Here is a 25009-nt window from a genome sequence, read left to right as displayed (position 1 = left end):
TAAAATTATACTGGTGACTTATCGAGTTATAACTTCACATCTTTAGGACTTATGGCTTAGTTACAGTACTGCCAGATGTTATGTAGACCGAAATTCATATGCTATGTTTGCTAAGGGTTATTTCACGTATTGGCTTGGCCAGGTATGGCTCAAATATTCCCACACACCTAATATCTAACTGGCAGACTCGTACTGAGTCAGTGCCAGAACATGTGGGTCACACTTGGGCCAGAAAGACATGGTTATAAAGGCATAATCCAATTGTCATAAGACTACATCTGCTCCTCACGAGGTCCACCTGATTCCCATCAAAATTCATGTTGTTTTTACTGCCTCCACTTTCTTCCCAATCGGTCCTCCCTCACGCCACGCTGCATTCCGACTGACCGCTGGTCATTTGAAATGAGGCTAGCTGCACGAGTCATCAGTCCATCGCTGAAGGGAAAGTGGGTCTAAGGATCTCTCTGTGGGCCGTGTTCAAAATATATAATGTGCAGCTGAGTGCTCTCAAAAAAACAAGCACTCGCCCTGTCTGGCTCTGTCATAACGAGCTCTCGTAAATGCCACGCCATCGCAGACTCATCGCTGAGACATCTGACTGTCCAGCAGACCTCATTTCAGAGCTGCTGCCCACCGAGCTCAGGAAACAGGATTGGATTCCTTAAACATATTACTCTGTTTTATTTTCCTGTTTTGTCTTTTCACTCCCAGTCCCTCCGTTTTAAACTGTAGTCAGGGTTGGATTGTTACACTGGATAGACCTTTTCTTTGACAGGAGTCAGTCCATACACCAGAAAGAAGCTCTGGTTTCATTCAGCAGCTGTCGAGGTAGCTGTTCTCACAATCAGTTCCTAAAGAATTTCATTACTCTCGATTTCAGACGTATAATACACCGACTCCTCCTGACGATTACCTCTACAAATCAATCCACAACAGTCACACATAGCATAACAATGAAATACGACCTCTGCATAATAAAAGCCTCAATATCTTCGCCTATTTATTACAGCTGCATTCTTTTGAAACGGCTGATACAAATGTGGTGCTCATTGTTTTGTTGTCTGTTGAAGAAGACTGCATAATAAAAGAGTTCAGCAGAAGACCTATAAGGCTTTTCAATTATCATTTGGATTTAAAGTAGCAAGCCCATATTTACTGGGGGTACAAAGGTCAGAAATTATTGTGACTTCAGATAAATTATCAGACTTAAGCTGCTGTCAAGAGACAGAAATTATTCTGAGAGTTTGAACTGTGCAGAGATTATAATTGTTACACTTCAAAAGATGCTGTGATGTCACCGATTGGTTGTAAAGTTGTCTTCTGGGGCTTCAATTTTAGACCAAGGGTGAATTAGGCAGTAGTGAGGCTCTACTCTTCAGCACGATGCATGATGCAGTGCTTGGATAGTGACCATTAGTCGTACAACACTTTTCAGAATGTATTATGGAATGCTCTTGGGATGGATGGATATTTGACTACTTATCTAGGAAGAATTGGAAGAATCCATTTAAACTGGTTAGTTTCCTAACACAGTCTATAGATTTCCAACAGGGTTGAGATCAAGGATTTGGGAAGGTTATTCCAGAAGCTAAACATTAGCCTGCTTTATCCATTCCAAAACCAGGTTGATGTGTGATATGTGTGTTTGGAATCATTGTCCATTGATTCCTGTTGAAATCATTGGAACACCCAGTTGTGTCCAAGATTCAACTCCAGCTACTGATTGGAGGTGAAGTTTGTGCAATGTGCCAGTACCACATGCAGGATATTGACCAATGCCATGAGGATGCCATGCTAAGTTATTAGCTAATGCTAAAAACAAGAACTTGCTTAGCAACTGTGTGTGACAGTAGTAGTAATTATAAGTAAGCCATATTATTTGTTATTTAATGCCCTTAAAAATCATCCAAACCAGCCAACATGAGAGTACGAAAAACAAAGCAGCTATAGGTGCCTACCTGTGGGTCAAAACAGCCGCGCCCTTAAATTTAAAACATGTTATCGAACACTTAGTCCTTGTACAGTTGTCATAAAAGCGTGAAACTGTCCATAGGCACCAAAATGTTTTCGTCTCAGGTTGTAAACATGTTTATTCTTTCTGTAAAGTTGGACATTTTAAAACGGGGTTCTATGGGGACTGACTCACTGGGCAGTAGAAGAACTGCAGTTTTTGGTACTTGTGCTTCATTTGGCTTCATTCTACAACACCAGAAGTTTATCACTTTATAACAAAGCGTTAAGAATAATTATGGGAGTAAAAACAATCTAAAAATGTTACTTTACACATCTGGATAGATGAAATTGTCTTTTATTATTTCACCATCCACTGACACACATGTGTAGTCATGCATGTGTTTACAGTACGTGTGTCACACTGCTCCAGCAGCCGTGCAGATACTGGTCTTCAGTGACTCTTCCTTCACCCCTCAGATGATGCTGCTGCCGCTTTGTGATGTTTTGCCACAGGCTGCACTTTCCAAAGCCTGACCCTCAGCTATCACGCACAACAATGTATGAATGAATGAATGAATGGCCTACATTCCCCCTTAAGTAATGACCCCTTTCCCTACTTTGGTGTAATACACTCAAGCTCACAGTCTTTATCTTCAGCTCACTGAGTTATCCTGTTAAGTGTGAGTGTGGCATCCTCTCACAGAGGCTCTGTTTGTCAGTCAGCAGCTGGATTACATCGACTACATGATGATGTGTGTGTTATTTAGCAGTTTTGATGCCATGTGAGTTGTTTTATAAAATAGGAGATATAAAAATACAGAAGAATTTAATCAAATATTAGATGGAGTGGAACTTGAAGCTAGCTTTTTTTTCCTTAACCTAATCAAGTTGTTTTGGTGCCTGAACCTTAAGGAATCCATCGGGATTGTTTCATATTATTGAAAATATTCTTTGTGAAGATGTGTGAACAATAAACTATTCTCAAAAGAAATCATCCCAGAAGATTCTGTGATTCAAACTGCTTTGGGTGAACTGCTTTGTATCTTTATGAAACATCATTTTAAAGGAGGAAAAATAAAAACTGTCCCAGCTGATGCTCAGCCAAATCATCCTGATTTGGAGTTAGCTTTTTCAGGTATTGATCGATGTACTAGCATGAAATTGAAGCTGTTTAGATATTTTGAAAATATCTTATAAAGATGTTTTTGTAAATAAAAGATGAGACTGAAAATATCCTGCAGAGCTTTAGCAGCTCAGCTTAAAGAGGCTGCAAAATTAGTGTAATGAACAGAACACTGAGAGGCAGGATTTATTTCAAAACACTGCATTGGATGAGACGTGTAACAAGATAAAAAAAGACTGAATAAAGCTGTTTTTAAAACCCTGACATTTAGTGAATGCTTCATTTGTTATTTTCTGATTTTAAGAATTATTTATTTCTTTTTATAATTTTTAACTGCCTGACACTTTGCTATCTATCAGGGACAGAGAGAGAGTGAAAAAATGGCTAATATCTTCTGTAATTTTCCTAAATATTGGGCAGCAGATCAAATATCTTCTGCTTGGCAGGGGAGGGAATTAACTTACGGTCACAAATATTGGAGGCCTAATCTCACACCTCGCTGAGCATATGCAGATCGAACTCGGATGACGGGGCACCGTCAGTAGCCTAACAGTTGGCTGGACATAATGCTTGGTTATTATTTCCCCTTTATCAGATGCCAGGAGGGGAGATCAATAAGTGGACATGAGTTTGAGTTTTTAGTGTGGGGCACTCCATTAAAACTGAGTAGATTCTTCTCATTTCAAAGACGACCTGCGGTGGGCTCTTACCTTAATGAAACCGCTGGACGACACCGCAGAAGCCCAGCGGTTCGTCACATCGGGCTGTGGCGAGCATTGATGGATATGCTTTAGATTGTTTGCATCCCAACTGGACAGTTTTTTATGGGCTGTGGCCAATGGATTTTAATAAACTGAGGTATGAGGTGCGATGTTAGAGGGGAAACTTTTTGAAAAGTTTAAAAAAAAAACTTCATGCAACCCTAAGTGACATACTGGCTTGTTATGTGGTGATGTAATGGCACTGAAGTAATTACACTGTAATGTAATATAATAAAGGTGTAGATGATTAATGGGTCTAATTGTCTACACCTAGCTCTGGATACTGACTGGTGGCATTTGAATGCAGCACTGTTGGTCACATGTGCAGTTCCTCTAAAAAAAAAAATCTTGAAAAAACAAGCTAGCTTCTGTTAGCCAGATAAGCAGTAGGCAATATATGGATGTAATGATGTTGCTGTCAAGACCACCACATTTGGGCCTATTCAGGCCTACTTTTGGCTCTCCCAAAAGTCATGAGCCGTGCTCGATATGGGTCATGACAGCTGTTGGATGAGCCAGATGTGGTCAAAAGTCATGACGTGGTTTCAAATTGAAGCAGTAGTGGCTCAGATGTTACAACACTTCAGATACTTAGACAATACAATGTGGAACTGTGGCTGGATTAAGACAGCCATATTTATCCTGAGTCATATCCATCCATCCATCCATCCATCCATCACTTGTCTAAAGTCAGAAGGTGGTGGCAACAGGCTAAGCAGAGTATTCCAGACTTCTTTCTTCCATGCAAAAACTTTAGAGTTGCTCCAGGAGGATGAATACAAACAGACAAAATAAGTTTCTTCTGTAGGGTTGCTGGGCTCAGTCTTAGAGATAGGGTGAGCCTTGGAGATCCAGATGGCTCTCAGAGCAGAACTGGTGTTTCTTTGTGTCAGCTGAGGTGATTTGGTCATCTGGTATGCGGCTGCCTCTGGGAGGAGACGCCAGAGTCAACAAATGGTCAGTGATTAGTTTTTTGGGGGCTAGATGTGGCCCAAAATGTCACATCATACCTGAAAGCTATGGCTAAGTTGAGACAGCCACATATGATATGATAGCAGATAAATTTAGGCACAGTGTGGAATACTTATGGCACTGAAAGAGCAGTTGCACTGCTAGTAAATGTTATATGAACAGCCTATGGCAGAGGCAGCTGCATTTACCATGAGTGAACACTGTCAACCAAACCCAAATGGAGCCCAAAGAAGACTGCAAAGTGGGACGTTTGGGGCAAACCATTATTGCAATCTCTGGTGAGACAGTCCCCACAAAGCCACGTCATAGTTTGTGTAGTCCATAAGCCCTCTTAGACTCTCACACAGTCTCCATACACTTTGTGCATCTCCCTCAAAAACATTCATAAACAGTCTTAGGAGAGGATGTAGTGTGAGTGCAGCGTGATGACTGTGCTACCTGGAGAAGTGTTGCTGCAGTGTCACCATCTGCCGCCCACCCAGCTGAGGCTTCGCCCTCTCCCTTCTCTCCACACCCAGATGTTGTTTGTTCTCCAGCTGGGGATTATTATCACGGATCAGTCTTGATGGTGTAGCTGCAGGGCAAAGGAGTAAACACAGTTAGCTTGTTGTTAATCTCACATACTATAATCCCACTGAACATCAACCCCCCCCCCATTTCTCCTTTGTTCAGCTTACACACTGTAGTTTTAAATTATTCATCCCTGTTTGCCCCACAGCTGATAGGTTGTGAGCTGGACTTCCTACTCATGACATTTAAAACAGGGCCTCGGGGTAATCTGTCATGTCAAACCCATGTACTGTGCATGTTGAAAAAAGAAGAAGAAAAAGCATGTTGTCATGGTAGCAAAAGTTCAGGTGTTGTAAATATTATAATGACTATAATACCTCATGGCTGCTCCTTTGGGTGTTTACCTGTCTGGATGGTATTCAAATGAAAAAAAACTGCTGGCCGGGAGAATTTAACACTTACAGTAAGCGTAGCCAATATTCGTGTCAGCAGCACTCATAGCTCTAATAAACCTGGCATAAATAAGTGGATTTCCAGTTTGTTTGTTTGTCTCGTTTTGCATCAACTTCATGGGAATTTTCCATCTAGAAAAGTTCATTTCTTCTTTAGTGTCAGTCAGTCTAAGCAGCCATATGAGGAAGCTAAGCATAATGATAACAGTTTCCAGGCTATTACAGAAATAATCAGTTTGGCTGAGTGGGTTTATTTTTATTTTTCTGCATGAGTGGAAGCCTCAAGCCACAGGTTTGGCTCACTGTGACTCACTTTACCAATCAGACTGCATCAGCAGTCCTCCACCATGCAGTGCTGCAGTGCAGAAGAGAATCCAGCAGAAGAATATGGACATGCATGAGGCATCATCGCCCTGAATATTTAGATTCACACGTTTGTTAGCATTCCAACAAAAACATGGAAGAAGAAGAGTAATGCAGGGTGTTATTAATATGTTTCTGCACATAAATGTTCATGCCTTTTTTTACCTGACCCGTGTCGTGTGCACTGATATGTGCCCATCTACATTAAATGGAGATTTTTTCACTTTTAAAGGGTGGTTTGTTAAGTTTGCTTGAATTCAATTCAGTTTTATTTATAAAGCAAAAATTCAGAAGAAAGGTCACATCAAGGTGCTTTACGTTGCAAAGTGAAGACACTAAAATATCAGAGAGGAAACATCACCAAGCAGCAGGTTTTCCTTCCTCATGAGCAGCATTTAGTGAGTGCGGGGAGGAAGAACTCCCCTTTAGCAGGAAGAGGGGAGAGGGGGGGTGAAGGGATCCTGTGCCAGGAAACCAGTGATCGAGCGAGAACAATGCCAGAAGCTCGTTGATGGCTACCAAAAGTATCTGGTCAAGGTGCAATGTGCTGAAGTTTAACCAAATATTAGTGGGCAATTATCATTTAGAGAAAATCCTACATATATTTAAAGTTGTGCACCCAATTCTCGTCTTTCAAAGTCATTAAAGATGTTTGCTGCACAATCATTCCAGCCTGGAAAAAGCCCCAAATTACTATTCATGCCCACGATGAGTGGATAAAGACTTCCGACCACAACTGTAACAAAGCAGATGTGTCGAATTGTTAAAATGGAAAAATCGAATGTGTGTTTTAGAAACACATCAAACACATCTATCAGCTAAAGTGAGTTTGTGCTTTTCTTTTTGTAAAGTCTCAAAATGTCCTGTGTGGAAAAGATTTATACAAGCGGACAAAAGCATAAGAGCACTGCCTCCATTAAAACTGCAGACTTTTAGAGAATCAGAATGTGAGTCAAAACAGGGCCACTACAAAAGGTCAAAAAACTAATGGCTCTCCTCTAATTATTCCTCCCATTAGTGTTGTTCTTTTAAAGAATGAATTGCAGTCACAGTTTGTTTTTCCTGTAGCCAGCAGGAGTTTGTAAAATCAGAGAATAAAGATGGAGGGTTTTCACTGTTTTCATACAAAGTCAGGGACAAACCCATTAAAGCATGCGAAGGAGGAACTGGTCTTAAGTGAACTAATATGACGGGACTGGTCTCTTAAAATGTTAATCAAGGTTTTTCAGGCCTTCGGGATATAAATCAGCATTTGAGGGAAACTGGCAAACATGGTGAAGTTTGACTCAAGGCTGCCATCTAGTGGTGATTGCTGAGTGGATGCGCAGCAGGATAACTGAGGTTTGAAATGTTTCAGGACATTTAGGCCAAAGACTTGAAAAAATGTTGTTGCTGAAAGAATCACATGGAGGACAACTTTCTCTTCTTTATTTTCTTAAAGAAGAATGGGAATATAAATTTCTTCTGACACAAAATCCAAAGGAAACAGTCCTAAAATCTCTTTTTGATTTACAGTTTAGCTGTTGTGATTTACTTTACATACAGTACTGCGCAAAAGTCTTGACCCATCCCTCATTTCTTTATCTTGTGCGCCCAAGTCCTCTTGAGCAACAGTTTTTCAGGTTTCAGAAGCTCTTTCAAAGATTGTTTGTTTGTTTGTTCGTTTCTTTTCTTTTTTAGTTTCAGTTTGATTGACAACAGCTTTACAGCACAACTTTAAAATTATTGAAGCACTGTGGGATCATCCTGACAGACAACAGAATAAAAAGCTGAAACATCCAAAGAAGACCTTTGAATTTCCTTCGAGAAGCCTGGAAAACTATTCCTGAGGACTGCTCAAACGTATTTCTTGTTTTTGCATATTTAAAAATTATTTTTAAAAAAGCAGCAGAGAAAAAGTCTGACAATGAAGAATCACAGAAGTTGGTTGGGTCAGATCATGTTGATGAATGCTGTGATCTGTGCTGTGAAAAATACACCTTGAAGCTCTGCTTTATTTTATTTTATTTAAAAAAAAAAAGCTGGACAGCACATGAGTGTTTATAATTTATACTCTTAATTAATTATGAAGGTTTTGAGGGTGCTGAGGCACCATCGTCAGGGCAGCTTTATTATTCTTTGAACTGTGAAGAGCAACAGCTTCACTCCTCATGTCACAGCAGCGGGAAACAGAACTGGTTCAGAGGTGCACCCTTTTTTCTTTTTACCCTGAGAAGGTCGGCTGGACAGAAACGTGTGATTTAATAAACTGAGGTTACACGAGAGTGTGGAGCTTAAAATTTATATTTTTAAAACAACAGTGGAAAACAAAAAGATGGATTTGAAGCCTGTAAAAATACTTATTTTTAAAGATCAGCAGAGAGAGAAATCTTCTGCTGTCTTAATGTTTCTGAAATGTTGCACTTTATTTTTATTTAACTATAGAATATAAATGATTTACAAGTTATTAGGTTCATTTTTTACTTGCACTTTATTCAGAAACACTTTCCCCCCTGTAGATTCTGTCTTGTGATACTGTAATAATTCTAAAACAGCTTCATTATGGTGCCATAAAATAGCTGTATAAATGGTAAATGGTAAATGGCCTGTATTTATATAGCGCTTTACTCAGTCCCTGAGGACCCCAAAGCGCTTTACATATCCAGTCATCCACCCATTCACACACACATTCACACACTGGTGATGGCAAGCTACATTGTAGCCACAGCCACCCTGGGGCGCACTGACAGAGGCGAGGCTGCCGAACACTGGCGCCCCCTTGTGGCTTTTCTAGGTAACGCACACTAATTTAACAAATGTAAGCTTCATGTGGTCCAGCTCGATGTTTTTGTTTCTTAACATTATAGAAGAATCTGATTTAAGTGATTTTTCACAAAATATTTAAATATATAACTCCAAATATCTGAAACATATTTCACATCTCCAAACCAGAGTGTTACAGAGTGACCAGTTCATCCATAGTTTGGTGTTGAAGTATTGCAGACATACATGTGAGCAACCATAGGCGAGGAATACAGGACAGGAATATTAATTTTATATGAGAAAAAACAGAAACATAAGCATGTTTTTCAATAGCTGTCCAGCAGATGGAGCTCTTCACTCATTTTCCTCAGTAATCTGGAGTCACATGACATCTCTAAAGGAATCATGTGACTTTTGTCCTGAGCTCACAGTCATGCAACATACATGTTAAACAAACGTGGTGCAGAATGACATGTGATCCCGATTTATGATATTTTATCTTTATTTCTGTTTGTTTCTGAGCGTAAACACCAGAATAAAAGATGAGGAGTGAGCTGTGTATATGGAGGACCAAAACTGCCACAGTTTAAATGTGGGGGAGGGGGGGGGGGGGGGGAAAGGTCAAGAAAATAAGCCAAAACTATTTGCATGAATGAATTCATATTCAAGACAAATTTTAAAAGCAATTATCTACTTTTGTGCCTTTTATTTGATGTTGTATTAAACCCCCTTTTTATTTGAACCGTTATGATCATCCATCCATCCCTCTCCTCAGCCGCCTCCTTAACCTCATCCAGGGACACACTGACACATTCCCGTGCCAGCCAAGAGATGTAATCTCTCCAGCATGTCCTGGATCTACTCCAGGGGCCTCCTCCCAGTAGAATATGTCTAAAACACATCATCTAAGAGGCATCCATATCCGGCTCAGATGTCTGAACTACCACAAATGGTTCCTTTTGATTTGGAGGAGTAGCCGTTTCTACTTTGAGCGCCTCCCAAATGACCAAGTTGCTCACCATCACCTCTCTAAGGGAGAGCCCAGACACATTTCTGAAGAAGCTCATTTCCACCTCAAGTATCCACAGGAGCTCGCGGCCTGAGAGTAGAAATGTAGAACAACCAGTAAATCGAGAGTTTTACTTTCACCACTACAGACCAGCACAGCTTCCACATACCTGCTGATGCCACAGCAGTCGATGAGTCTCCTGCTTCACTCTCCTCATACTTAAACCAGGGGCGCCACCAAAGGGGGCCCGGGGGGGGGGGGGGGGGGCACCCTGATGGAAAAAATTCTGGAGGCACCCCTGACTTAAACTCAGTTCGGAGCAGCAGCTACTCTTCACTGCTGTCCATTTTCCAGCTGTGACTTTAAGGTGTTAATTCTCATCCCAGCCTCTTCACTCTCAGCTACAAACCTCTCCACTGTGAGGTCACGATCATCAAGACTGGCTTTTATTTTTTCATTCATCTTCTTCTTCCAGCTGCTCCCTTAGAGTGTCCAACCCTCTCTATTCCGCCTTCATATCTACATCTACATCCATGAACCACCTCTGAGATTTTCCTGTTTTCCTCCTGCCCTGCATTATCCAATATATTCACTCTCCCTTCTCTGCACATGTCCAAATCATCTCAGCCTTGTCCCTCTAACTTTGCCTATGCTCGACCTGAGCTGTCTCTCTCATGTAGTCTGATGTGTGAAACTCTCAGCATCTTTAGCTCTGACACCTCACTCACCAGCCCCTCACTCAGGACCAGTATGTATTTTACCCACCAATGAGGAGGCTGTCACAAAAGTGCAAATCATTCTGAAATTGTTCCACAATTTGCAAACAGCTTTTTGGAGATTGGTGAACTTCTGCCCCAAAAAGTCCCTTCAGCTGTTTCTTTTTAGTACCACTTACTTTTCCAGCCTTCTGTTGCCCCTGTTCCAACGTTGATAAGATGTCTTATTGCCATCAAATTCAAAATGAACTCATATTATTCATACAACAGTAAAATGTCTTAGTTTAAACACTTGATATGTTTTCTCTGTTCTATTATAAATAAAATACAGGTTTATGATTCTGTTCACAGTGTCCAAACTTTTAATAAAAATAAAACACGTATAAAATACTAAGTGCACCTAGTATTAACTTATACTACAAGAGGAAGCTATGAGTTGACATCATTATAGACCGATTATATCCTGCAGGGCGTCTATTATTAGACTCCTTCTGTTAATACACAGAGTGACATGCAGTTCTTTGGCCGAGAGTGCATCATTGTACCAACGCAACAAATGGTAAATAGACTGGTTCTCATAGTGCTTTTCTGAGCTCTCAAAGCACTTTAAGAGTCACCAACAGAGGTCAGTTTTGTTTTCACTCGGTACAAACAGCGGGAAGTTTCAATTCATGGGTCTCAGCAGGGGTTTAATAGAGACTTCCCCTCACGACAGAGATATAAAGAGCTGAGGGTGGGCACAAGAGTATTCGGGTAGCAAGAATGCACAGTAATCTAAAAAAGCACTTCAAAATTACCCACCCAACTGTTAGACCTTTTATTACATCTGGATTTAGAAATCTGCTGCAAATTAAAAAAAACAATGCTGCGAGTTGAACACAATATAAAAGTGCATGTGTAACACAAAAAATACTATTTTTGTCTCAGTGACCAAAAAAAGAGAAGAACACAATTTATCCAGTTATACTGAAATCAGGATGCCTTCATGGGCTTAAAATGTCCAACTTCACAGCAGAAAAATCCAGCTGCTGTAAAACTGTTCTTTTTAAATAGCTCATCCATCTGGATATTGTTAAAGCTTAAATTTGGGGTGTGGTCAGTTTGTTTAGATTTAATCTCTGTTAAATCACTGAACTGGATTTATTCATCTTATTTGTGCTCTTAGTGCCTTCCAGAGCATTTTAATGGATTATCGAAGAAATAATGTAGTCTGCTGGGTGGTTAATTGTACTAAAAGGCCATGCAAGAACCCCATACTTCAGTTTTAGTGAGTAGAATCCTAGGTTTACCTTCAGATGTTGCTTAGCACTAATTAGCAGATGTGTATCTGTGGAGCACATCTGCTAACCAAGACAGCTGATAGTGTAGCCCTCTATCCTCTTATCCAAATATGTCCATTTCTGGTTCCATACTTTGTCTTTATGTTTGTGTTTTCCTCATAAAACTTGTAGCATGACATGACAATAAAGGTTCCTTATAAATGTGGCTGTAGCTTCCAGTAACATAAAGCCAATGCAGAGGTGTCTTAAACCTTAAATTCTAGCTGAAGGCCACCAGAGGGCGATAGTTGTGGTTGCAAAAATGTGGATTCCAGAATGAGTTGTAAATCCGAAATTTAATCTGAAATGCCCCAAAACTTGGGTTTAATACATGAAAAGTCAGAGCTGCTTCACCAAACCATCCATCCATTCACTTCCGCTTATCCTTTTCAGGGTCGCGGGGGGCACTGGAGCCTATCCCAGCTGTCATAGGGCGAGAGGCGGGGTTAACCCTGGACAGGTCGCCAGTCTGTCGCAGGGCCAACACACACAGGGACAGACAACCATTTGCACTCACATTCACACCTAGTGGCAATTTATCCAATTAACCTATCCCCACAAGCTGCATGTCTTTGGACGGTGGGAGGAAGCCGGAGTACCCGGAGGGAACCCACGCAAACACGGGGAGAACATGCAAACTCCACACAGAAAGACCCCGGCCTGATGGTGGAATTGAACTCAGGACCTTCTTGCTGTGCGGCAACAGTGCTAACCACCGTGCCACCATGCTTCACTAAACCAAAGTTAAAAATCCAAGATGGTGGCAGGAAACGTAAACACCAGTAAAACTGCAAAACTTTTCATCGGTTCTGCCGCTGTTGTGTATTTGTGACTCTCTGGCAGGGTGCAAAGTACAGACATTCGGGATTTAAGTAGAAGTACAGATACTAGTGTTAAAAAATACTCCAGTAAAAGCTGAAGTACTGATTCGACTTCTTTACTCAAGTAAAAATGAAAAAAGTAGTGGCCCTGAAATGTACTCAAAGTAAGAAAGTAAAAAGTAGCTCCCTGAGGCACAAGACTCAATTTCAATTTGTTATATAGGACACAAGGAGTAAAAGAGAATTCATATATATATTCTGTTGCCTACAGGTTGCCTCCACAGCTAAACAGAAAAATTAGTACAATCAGAGGTTAAAAGTGAGACTTGGCAAGTGGGAGAACACTGAGACCTGTGTAGTGACTCAGCGTGGGCTAGGTTGTTGAGCAGGTCACCTACTAATCTGTATGCCAACTATCCTGGGGCAAGAAACCAACCCAAGGTTGCTCTTTGATGTATCCATGGGAGTATGAATGTGTGTGAATGTTAGATAGAAGCACTTACATAAGCACTATATAAGACCCAGTGCATTTACCAAAATAGTAATGGCTCAAATTAATTCCTAATATGAGCTTCAGTAGATTTTCATAGTGTACAGGCTGTGATCAGCTGACCTGAGTGGATTTACACAACTGAATTCAAATGATACAGTTCATATAAAGTGAAAACTGAAAGCATCATATCTTAAATACAAATTCATCTCTGCTACACTTAATGTAACCTAACTCTGACCATGAGCACCACAGCCACTGTGCACACAATGCTGTGCTGTGAATTCACCACATTAATGCAAGCTTACCTGTTTATCCTGGACAAAACTAGCCAGTATTTTTATCCAACATTTGAATATCACAAAGTTAGAATAGCTTAGTTTGTTTTGCAGGACGTTATATAAAATTAAAATATATGATTTATCAAAACACATTATATATAAGTCCAATATGTGATTAAAATTATGATATTACATATAATCTGCAGACTATCAAGTGTCACTGAACAGTCTGCATCTTTTAATCCGACCTCTCTTCTTCGTCTCCAGTTCTGTCTTTCTTGTCTTTCTCCATTTCTTAGCGAAGTTAACTCTTTTCTTTCTTTTCTCTCCCCGTAAAATACAGCAGCTGGACCTTTAGCTAGCAACACACTGTGTGACAAAGTGCACACAAACATGTTTGCATGTTTGTTGAGCTGATAGGAACATTATGCCGTGTAAAATGCTAATTCCTCTTCTGGAGCTCTACCTAGATGCTCACAACATACAGACACCTGCACGCCTTTCTGGCCCACTTTAACCCCCCAAAACGCTATAAATGAAAACTGCGGAACCTAAAGTAACAAGTCTGTTTTGAAAATGTAAAAAGCAGAAAGTACAGATATTTATGTTAAAATGTAAGAAGTAGAAATAAAATACCCGGGGTAGTCTTGCTAAGGTAGAATGGAGGATTATCTGTGACCCATCCCACCTCATCACATCTGTTTTTTAGGAAGATTGTGATGATGGAAAAAGGTCCTGTCTGTGGTTTTCCTTTTGTCCCTTAGCCATGCATTAAACATCCTCTGAAGACAGACTTTATTCAGTGGAGACGAGGGAAAGGTTTCTAAATAAAGACAGGTTAAATAAAAACAAACAGCACTGTGAGGGTAACGACTTTAAAGTAAATCAAGTTACCTGTAAAGCAAGCACAGCTGTAATCTGATTGTGCCACAGCAGCCAAAGTTAGATAGCACATGCGCATTAGAGTACTTCATCTCCTCATGCACCCAGAGCTGATCACATTTCTCTGCCTTTGTGTCACAGAGACAAACAGTTTGACATTTATTGTCATCTGATGCAGAAGAAGAAACAAAGCTCGCGTGTGTTTACTTTGGCCGCTCTCGGAGAGGAAAGCTCTCCAGTGTAAATAGGGTAATTACATGTCTTCCTTTTGGGCGGGTGGGAGGGTAAATTGGTATAATCAAGGCAGCGGTTCAGCCTCTGGCATTGATGTAGGAATGAATTAGGACAGGCGCTCGCTCAAAGTGCCCCCTGGGTACTGAATGAAGGCATACTTCTCCCCTAAAATCACATCCTGCTGATAGAGCTGCGAGCCAGTCCGGTGACTGTACGAGCAAATGAAGTGACTGGAAGTGCAAGCTGGCAACTCAGACCTTTTACGCCTTTGTGCATTAAACAGCATTATTTTTATATACTGACAGAAAGCAAACTGGAAGATCTGTTTCATTCATCTGAGAAATCGAATGTGCGTGAAGCTAAAAAAAACATAAACAGGTGATGCTATATTACTTATTCGCTGAACCTTTCACGGCTCCGTCTCCTTCACAGCAGTATAGGACTGTAATTTATCTGGTAAACATGGAAATTTTATGCATCCCTCTCTGCTTTCATCCCATAAATAGTCCTTGGGTGAGATATTTTTAGCACTAAGCTATTTTTTTATGCGTCCTTGATGCTGAAGAAGTGCTGTAACCATTCTGTCGTCCCCCGGTCTCCAATTTGATTCTGCAGCAAACAGTCAGTCTTCAGTCTTTGATGCAGAGCTATTTATTACAGATTCTTCATCATTTTAACTGGTTTTTAAATTCGGGGAATGATTCAGCTCTTTCTCAGCTTCGCTCTGTCGAACAGTGTAATTACACTGAAGCTTAAACACGATACCAATGCAGATTTACTGGAATTTATCTTCCACCAAAGCTCATGGCTTATTTCTTCTTCTCTAGACAACAGTTTGGCTGCAGTTCCAGAAAATGTTGTACAAATAAAATAATTAAATTCCTAAAGTTATCTAAAGCTTCACTAATCTGGTCTGCACTCCAAAAAACACTTCACGCCACACTCCCATGATTTATACACTAATTTTTGGTTAACTAAAGGTCAGCGTCTCTACAAAAATCATATTCCACGTAGCTTCACTGCATGTTTTTCATTTACTCCCTGCTGTGACTCCAGGACCCACACTGCACTGATCAAAAGTGAGGCTTCAAGCCAACAAAAATGCCACAGTCATCAGTTGTTACAGCAAAAATCAGATAATGAGCCCACAGTATGTTTATGTTCAAACACCAGAGGTCTGCAGGGACACGGCTGGAGGTGGAGGCCAGGGAGAGGGGGATCTATACATCTCGCATCACAGCCTGTGTGTATGGTGATCAGCACAAACTTGTGTGGGACGTAAAGCTAAGAGGTTTTTATTTTATTCAATCTTCCCATCCATCGATTTTTTTAAGCCTTCATCCAATTCAGGGTCACAGGGCTGCAGGGTGACAGGCGGAGTACACCCTGGACAGTTCAATCAGTTCAGTTCACATTCAGCACGTAACCCGATATGCATGTTTCTGGATGTCAGAGTCCACACTGAAAGGCCTCAGCCGGCCGGATTCAAACCCAGGACGCTCTTGCTGTGAGGTGACAGTGCACACTGCTTTACCAATGTAAAGGAAGGAAGGAAATGCACTGAGCACAAAGAGAAGCTAACGTTTAGTCTTCATATTCTCCTTTAGTCCTAATCCCCAATGTTATCTGTTATTTCAGATGTTTTTTGGTCTAATAATCAATCGTTTAGTGAACATACATCGACTGGACGCCTTGCTTTGAGCTACAGTTTTATTGTGACATAGAAAATAGATGGAAAACTCTCTGAGAAAAACCTTTCAGTCATTAACATAAGTTTCAGTTTTATTTTGGCTGCGTTTCCTTCATCACTGGTTTTTCATCATATTACACCAAAATCTGCGTAGCTTCTGGTTTCGTGGTGACTCAGTTTTCCACCTCAGGCGAAGCGTAGGCAGCAAATGACAAACGCCTATCGTGGTTCTGGATTCTCCTGTTTTATTTTGCGTTATCGGTTTTACTTCCTCTGTTTGGTAATCGTCCATCCCGGCCTGATCAGGCTCACCTGTGCTGTCCTCCACACCTGCTTCCTCTCCCTCAATCACTCGTTCATTTAAATCCTCTCAGCTTCTTTGTCCTGTGGATCATTCTGCACTTATCTTGGTGTGAACGACTTCTGCCTGCTCTCCTTTTGATCGCTCGTCTTGCTGTCTGCCTCACCGTGTATTCCCACCACCTATTTTTTGATTTTTGGACTTTCATTCTCACTGCCAGCATCCTCCTGCTGTGGAAACCGTTGCAGTAGGTTAAAACCCACCCGCTCATTCAGTGTCTGGGTATTCTTGTTTCTTTAGTTTACACGCCTCTGTCAGTCCGCCCCAGGGCAGCTGTGGCTACACTGTAGCTTGCCATCACCAGTGTGTGAATGTGTGTGTGAATGGGTGGATGATTGTGTATAGTGTAAAGCACTTTGGGGTCCTTAGGACCAAGTAAAGCGCTATACAAATACAGACCATTTTATTTTTTACATGACCAGGCCAGGAAGCGATTCAGCACAATGCAATGAAGAATCAACTGTTTCCCATAAACAACAATCAGTCATCCACACTGTGCTCACACAGTTAGTGCTACTGTACAGATCAGAGATGTGCTTTTTTTCCATTGACGTAAAATACCAAAAACCTAACACTGCTGGGCAAAATAAATCAAACAATACATCAGTGAATGAAGGTAAAATACTGGGAAAGCTAATCATGGCAGGAGGTGACTCACAGCACACTTAAAGGACACCTCAATGGTGCTTTCAGATACCATCAATTAAAACAAAGACACGTGATACGTGCAAATTCCCATCACCTTGGGTTTGTAGACTTTGTGGTTTAAATAACCAAACGTTAACCGGAGTTGTTGAATTGCCTCGGGAATCCTATCGACGAGGGGCCCTGCAAGCTTTCAGCATCACTGCAGCTGTGCTATCCTCTCTGAGTGGGAACGCTGAAGAAAAATGCATGGATGTGACTCAGGTGTGCTCAGCTCCACTTTAAAATACTCATTCCACCCTTTCCCAGCTCATCATTCCTCCGGCCTGCTCAGAGAGTGTGAAATGGTTTTTGGTGGCGGGGAGATGACTGACTGTAGACTGAGAGCTAGCTGTAGCTACGGTCTCCCTGCCGTCATCTGAAATGGATGAAACTGGGGAGTGTTTTACCAGCAGGTGTTTTAACTCAAGAGCTGTTTGTCAAAGAAAGTGAAAACCGTATGTGCTGCTCGGTGGGGAAGCTAACACTGTACATGGAATTAGCATATTTTAAGGAAATGTGTAGAGAAATGTTTGAGCTGATTAAGTCTAAGAGTTGAAGCCAAAGAAACTGAAATTCTTTCAATTGCTGGCAGGATACCCAACTTCTTTTTCTCAAAATCAATCAAAATTTTCTTTTAATGACTGCCGGAAAAAAGCTGATATTTTGTAAATAATGCTTTTGCAGGAATTGACTACTTTGACTGTCAGGTGGATGGCTACACATGCAACTGTAGCTTCTAGCTATCAGGCTTCACCTCAGATAACTGGAGTCCCTGAACTGGACCTCAGGACTGAGTTTGTATCGGGGGTCTCATCCCAGAACCAGTCTGGGGTTTACTTGTATCCACCCAGTTGCCTGCATGTGTGGTTAAATGTACTAAGAACAAGTCGATGCTTCAGTTTTGGTGATTAAAATTCTGGCATCTTCTTCCCTGGCACTAATGATCAGGTATCAGCTGATTACAGCACGCCGCCATCTCATCTAAATATTCTCCCCAAAACACTGGAGTGACGTCAAGTCGTCTACGCTAACCCTTCATGTGTTTGTCTGCCCCGCCCTCATTAGGTTCCCCTGTAGCCAATCAGGCCTGAGCTAAATATCTTCAAGTTCTCCATGCTGCAGTTAAAGATCTTTATTTTTACTTTAAATTTGGATGTTTTTAACCAGCAGCACAACTTTGGTTTGGGATCTGGCCAGTAGCAGCTGTGAGTTTCTATCTTGAATTTAGGCAAAAATAATCTTTGATCTCACCGACTCATTTTATTCTTGATATCTTAAAAAGTAGAGGCTACTCTCGATCTGAAGCCTTATAATACAGAGCACTGATAGAACCAATAAAACCTTCCTTTTCTTTAACCTTTAGGCTACCGCTGACCCCTTTTATGTGGCTGTACGGGGCACTCATACACTCCCCCAATCAGATGTTTTAGAGTATCTGCTTCTATGTGGCAGCCGTGGAAGAGATGCAGCAGCAGACAATGGTTGAATCTTTGCCCTGGAGCTACTCTACATACACTGTTTAAAGGTTTTCTTGTACATTGAAATGAGGTCAGCCATGCCGCTGCCGTGACTCAAATAATGCAGCTTGCTGGACTCTATTTTTTTTTAAATATGTATCTTAAATAAATCCATTAAATATACACGTAAGTGAATGTAAATGTGGTGAGATTACAAGTGTCTTACTTATCAGTGGAGTAATTGCATCAGTGTGACAGTTCGGTCTGTGTGGTAATTTTTTATCGCCGTGAGGGACAAGACCTAATTGTTTACTTTTCCCAATTTATTGTAACTCGCAGCTGTCACATTAGCTCTCTTTTTGAAGTCCTTCCTGCTTAACTCTTCCTCCAGGAAGAAGCCACAGCAGTGAGCTTAAATGGCCACTGAAAACGCTGCTGTTACAGTCCAGACGACCACGAAACTCTTATATCGCTCAATGTGTGCAGACCAGTTTTGGATGTAACTACAGGAAGTAAATGTGGACTCGCACACCTGACAATGTGGCCCAGATTTGGATTGGATTGACTGGTGTCGACCATCTTTACATCAGATTATTGGTGAATGAACGGCACACAGACTGTTTCACTTTTCAGACCTGAAAGCTACAGCCATGTTTTTGTCCTGCTTTTTATCCTGGGGGCGTGTACGCCATAGTGGCTAATGTTGTTTGTATCTATACTTGAGTCTGCACTGCTGTGCCATCACAAGGGAACTGAGCTGTTGATGTTGGACTTGGAGCTGATCCAAGTGAGTCTAAATGTGTACAGACAGAGCCGAGAAAAGGAAAAATACACATCCTCTACAGTGGAAGAATACTTTATATACTGAGTGAGTATTTTGAGCGAGATGATACAGTTACAGCTGGTGACATTATGTTTAACAGGGGCATTATCCTTGTTGATGACTGGCTGACCAAAGCATCCAGGCCACGGGACGGCTTTGCAAACACAAAAGACAAGTTGTAGACAAGTTATTAATAATTCCAGTTTTTCAGTTTTTCTGCTGCTCCCGATGATGCCTGGGGTGTAAAAACTGCCCAACCAATCAGGTGGTCAGGAGTAAAAGGACATTTTGTGTTTCTTGTTCAGACATGAACATGAGCGGGGGACTTGTTGTAAGCCTAATTATTAAAAAATTGACGTCTCATGACATCTCAGTAGCGGTGTCCTTGGTTCAACCCCCGGCTGGGGGGAATTTTGTTGCACGTCATGGCCTTTCTCACCCACGTATCCACTTCCTGTCCGCCTCTGCACCAAGAGCCCAAATAAAGAGAAAAATCTTTGTCTGATGATAGCTCCTTTAAAGAAGTTGTATGATTTATGAATTCTAAACTTATAAGTTGACTCACTGACACGTCTGTGTCTGTGACTGCAAAATGCTGATAAGGTTATGAGTAATACATACCCGGGGAGCTTCTTATCAAGAGCCTGACAACCCACTGTGATGAATACATGTTAATGTTATAAATAAATACATGATGAATAAAGACAGAGCGCAAAATAAAACAAACTTCTTTGCTTCTCTAGATTCGTGCCAGTACTGTAGACAGAAAACATCACATTAACTGAAATCAGCCTCCTACGCTCACCATCATCTGACCTCTGATCAAGTGACACCCACTGCTAATTTCTTTTAGAATTTCTGATGAGCTGATATGTGACTTGATGTGTGTCTTTTTCACTAAACATGAATGAACTGATTTGAGCTCCGCTGAGGAGGAGGAGAGGCTCCCTGGGATCAGTGCGATCTCATCTGAGTAAAATCATAAAATCAAAATCTTTTCCAGGAAGAAAAACTAATAGGATTTCTTCTTCATTCAAGCAGAATGAAGCCAAGTGCTTTTAAAAAAGGACTCGAGTAAATTATTAATCCGGGTCTCCTCCGCCTGTGCCATCCTAGCCTACTTTTCTTGGCACTTTGGGGGAAGCACACTGACTTGTTGCTCTCCATGACACTTCCCAGGCCATACATTATACATGCAGCTATTCTGCACAGATCATGCATACTCGTCATCACAGCCATGAAACTGGAGCTGCTGTACTGTGAAAGTCTTGAGCCACCCATTATTTCTTTATATTTTGCTACCAAGAAGCCAGACTCTGCACCGTTTTTGTTTTTAATTGGTTTAGAGCAGCAGATCTCCAGACTTTCTGAAGGTCTTCCAAATCTTTTCTTTAGACATTGGCTTGAAGCCTCATCAGAAATGGTCTCAGTGGCTGCCAAGAAGCCATTCTTAAGGGGGAGGCTCTGTTGGACATCTTGTCAATATCAGTGAAAACGAATGCAAGAAGGCACCATCAGATTTTGATCCACCATACATTTCCATCTGGAAAGCATTTGATTGGCATCAGCTTCATTTTTCAGAATGACAATGATTCCAAACTGACTGCCAGTGCAGTAAAATCATACTGGGATAAAGAATCATACAGTGGAATGCTATCAGTCATGGATTGGCCTCCCCATTCAAAGAAGAGCTTTGAATGTCCTTCAAGAAGCCTGGAGAACTATTCCTGAAGATTATTTAATGAAATTATAAGAAGGCTGCCTCAGAGAGTTCAGGGTGTGCTGAAGAATAAAGGTGATCATACTAAATATTGACATTCAAAGTCATTAGAATTGGCAAGAACGCTGTTTTCACCTTAAATCCTGTATTTTCATGTGTGTTGGCACGTATCTGAATAAATCACTGCAGCTATATCAACAACATATCAAGAAATGAGGGGTGGCTCAAGACTTTTGCACAGCACTGCAGGTGATGTTTTGTGATGTATTCAGGGTTAAAAACAGCTTAAACACTTAAAATTTCTAACACTGTTTTTAATGCCACATCACAGCTGACACAACCAGAGAAAATTACATCATTTCCTTCAGGTTGTTGGGTGTTTTTGGTGCGTTTAGATGCGACAAGTAAAGAAAGCTCTGCTAGGTTTTTCTTCATCCTCCACATCTCATATCACAGAGAACGAGGCCATTTATGTTTAATTTCAAGTCCTATGTTGTAATGGAGCTGATGGAGGGAGGCGCAGTTCATCAAACTGTCATTTTCGCTCACAATTCTGGCTTCTAGTCCATCAACAAACACGGTTTTGTCTGGTTTCACACATTCTCCTTCACTTTTGTCCCTCCATAAAAGTCCAGATTCACTCCCCAGCAGGCCGTGGCAGGCTGACATCACTTCTTATTAAGATATTTCATTGATTTTATAATTAAAGTTAATGGAAATTCACTTAATTAAAGAGACATACCTGTTTTTTAATTAATCCAAAGTCTGTTAAGTAACCATGTTAAATAATCTCCGGGAACACCATAATCTGGTGTTAAGTTCTTACAGTCTCTTATAGTCAGCACAAGAAACAAGTAAGAAATAAGGTCAGCTTAAAGCGCCGCACTGAAAGGACGCATTACACTTACAGTGATGATGTGTGTCACTGTCATGTGCATCAATCATACGTTCCCTGAGATGGCACTCAGTCATAAACACAGCTGCACATTAATACAAATGTAATATAGATGGAGCTTTTGTACTGCAAGCATCATTCACCCATTCATACACACACATTCTATGCCTAAACTCATTTAACCTAACCTCACACACTCCAACCAATGCACTGGAGGCAACTCAGGGTTCAGTATCTTACCCAGCGATACTTGGTCATGCAGAAAGGCCAGACGTCACTGGACTTAAACTCCATCTCTCTGCTTGCTAGCAGAAAGTGCTGCTGCTTTCAGTAACCTGCATTTTGGATATTTTGATTGGCGCGTGACCAGAGCCTGACAACCAATCCTATTGGACTAGAGCGAGCCAGTCAGTCTTACAATGAGAGCTTTGTTAGGACCAGCGGTGGAACAATCAAGTATTGATGCATTTATTGTAAAGCTTTAGTTCATTTTTATTTAGCAGGCTTAAAAATATATGATGCTGTATTATTTTTAGATAAAGTTACCCAGCAGTATACACAGTAAGTAAAATCATCTCCAGATGCAACATTAAAGCGATATTCACATGAATGAAAATCTGATTATGTTGTGTATTTGCCTCTGCGTAAAAGAGTTTTTAACCTCCACAAAAAGGAAAAACACCCAGACTGTGGTTTTAAAAATATTAACTGGATTTTTAAAAGTGGGTTTAATTTACAGAAGAATGAAACACAAATTTGTTTATTCAGTGGTGGGAAATAATTATACATTCTTCTTCTGTCAAGCAAGGTAACAGACTTACTGCTTCAACAACATATGGACCAATCTTTCTTATATATATCGCCTCTGTCAGTGCACCCCAGGGTGGCTGTGGCTACAATGTAGCTTGCCATCACCAGTGTGTGAATGTGTGTGTGAATGGGTGGATGACAGGTTGTGTAAAGCGCTTTGGGGTCCTTAGGGACTAGAAAAGCGCTATACAAATACAGGCCATTTACCATTTACCATATTCATGTATGTAGGGTACTTTTACTTTTGGTACTTTAAGTATAATTTGGTATTAATGTATCTGTGCTTAAACAGGGACTTCTAGGTAAAGGGTCAACATGCTTCCTTTCACAAAAGTACCTTACAAAAAGTACCTATCAGAGGTACTTTTGAAAGGTACTTTTTCTCATTACCTGAAAACTTTCACCAGCAGGGGGCAGCAGTTAACATCTAGTGCAAAGATATTTCTGATCTGCTGCTGCTTTTTTAAACGTTTAATATTTCCTTTTAACTCCGCCCAAATTTCCTCAAGAGTAAATTGTGAAACAAAAATAATGATTTGTCTGGTTGACTCACTACACCATCTAGCAGAGGTGGGACCAAGTCATTGTTTTGCAAGTCTCAAGTAAGTCTCAAGTCTTTATCCTCAAGTCTCAAGTCAAGTCTCAAGTAATGTCAGGCAAGTCAGAGTCGAGTCTCAAGTCACTGGTGTAAAAGTCCGAGTCAAGTCACAAGTCTGAAACTTTGAATTTCAAGTCCTTTCGAGTCATTAAAAAAAACGAAAAAAAGAATGTTGCAGTTATATGCTAAATGTAAATATTAGACCATGTAATTTTAAAATCTGTGTTTTTCTCAACACATGACAAAATAGTGAACTTAGAAAATATACACAAATTGTGAAATTGCACCTCTTTAGAATGCAGCTCAATTAAACCTAGCTCCAAGAATAATTTTCACCGACAGTTCTGAGATAAGCTGCATGTTATTCTTGGATGCGGTTGTAGGACCGGCTTTAAAATCGCATGACAAAAATATCATACACATTAAAAAAAAACTGCATCACCAACGTAGCCTGGACAACATTTGCTAGTTAGATGAAGTCAGCTATCTCATCGTAGCATATTTATATGCATATTTATAATTATACGCTTCTTGGAGTGAGTGCATACACTCATGAAGTTTAGTAACTTCCGGTCACTGCAACAAGCCCAGGTACAGTTTACCGCCGGATGGGTGCAGGACCTTGAAACGCACCGTGTAGAACGAAAGACCATCGTACGTATCATAAGTTTACCAGTCTCACAAATCGTCGTCATAAATACACATTCCTTAACCGTTTATTAATAGGACCTTTGAGCTCAACGGTAATTAATTAGTAGTGGAAATAATTTCTGGTACCCATCACAGAAATGTAGCAGTGACAATAATACTGTATGCTGTAATCGCACTGGACAATTAGTGATACAAAAACCCTGTTTTATCCTGTGAATAAAAGTATATGTTTTTGTCAATGTACCATAATAACAGAGGCGAAACACAATATTGTGTCAGGACAATTCACTATTCATGCACAATAAATAAAGGAGCATAGCGCGACAATTTCTGTTCAGCGCCAGACTTGCTTGTAACCTATATCACCAATTATGTTATGAAAATGACGTATTAACTACAACAGCAGACTGACCTTTGTGGAAATGCTTGGAGCAGACTAACCTGTGAGCTGGAGTGTTCTGGGACGTTATATTTGATCTTTGAATGGCTGCAATCCAGTCGCCTCTTTGTTACTTCGGAAACATGGCTGAACAATTTCTCTTAAACGTCGTAATCCGATAACAACCGATCTCTTTACCCGTCGGCTTCCCGTGGCTGTCATGCGACCGGCTATTGCAGTTAATAATACAACAGCTTCTTGACATTTTTGTGTTTCTTTTTATCGCTGTGTAACTGATTTTAATTGAAAG

The 25009-nt window shown here is 40.7% G+C and overlaps 1 protein-coding gene across 6 annotated transcripts in view; it reads right to left on the bottom strand.

Annotated features, from left to right (window-relative positions):
- The window catches only part of LOC113007765 (nck-associated protein 5-like), a 139912-nt gene that overhangs the window by 113244 nt on the left and 1659 nt on the right, over nt 1-25009 (bottom strand). For all 6 annotated transcript variants that reach the window (XM_026144673.1, XM_026144674.1, XM_026144675.1 and 3 more), the window contains exon 2: nt 5248-5383. In XM_026144673.1, the coding sequence (XP_026000458.1) occupies nt 5248-5276 (29 nt within the window). In that variant the 5' untranslated portion in view covers nt 5277-5383. The remainder of the gene's footprint in view (nt 1-5247; nt 5384-25009) is intronic.

Source organism: Astatotilapia calliptera, chromosome 16 (assembly GCF_900246225.1).
Source record: "Astatotilapia calliptera chromosome 16, fAstCal1.2, whole genome shotgun sequence".
Classification (NCBI taxonomy): Eukaryota; Metazoa; Chordata; class Actinopteri; order Cichliformes; family Cichlidae; genus Astatotilapia; species Astatotilapia calliptera.
This window is presented reverse-complemented; position numbering and strand designations above follow the sequence as displayed.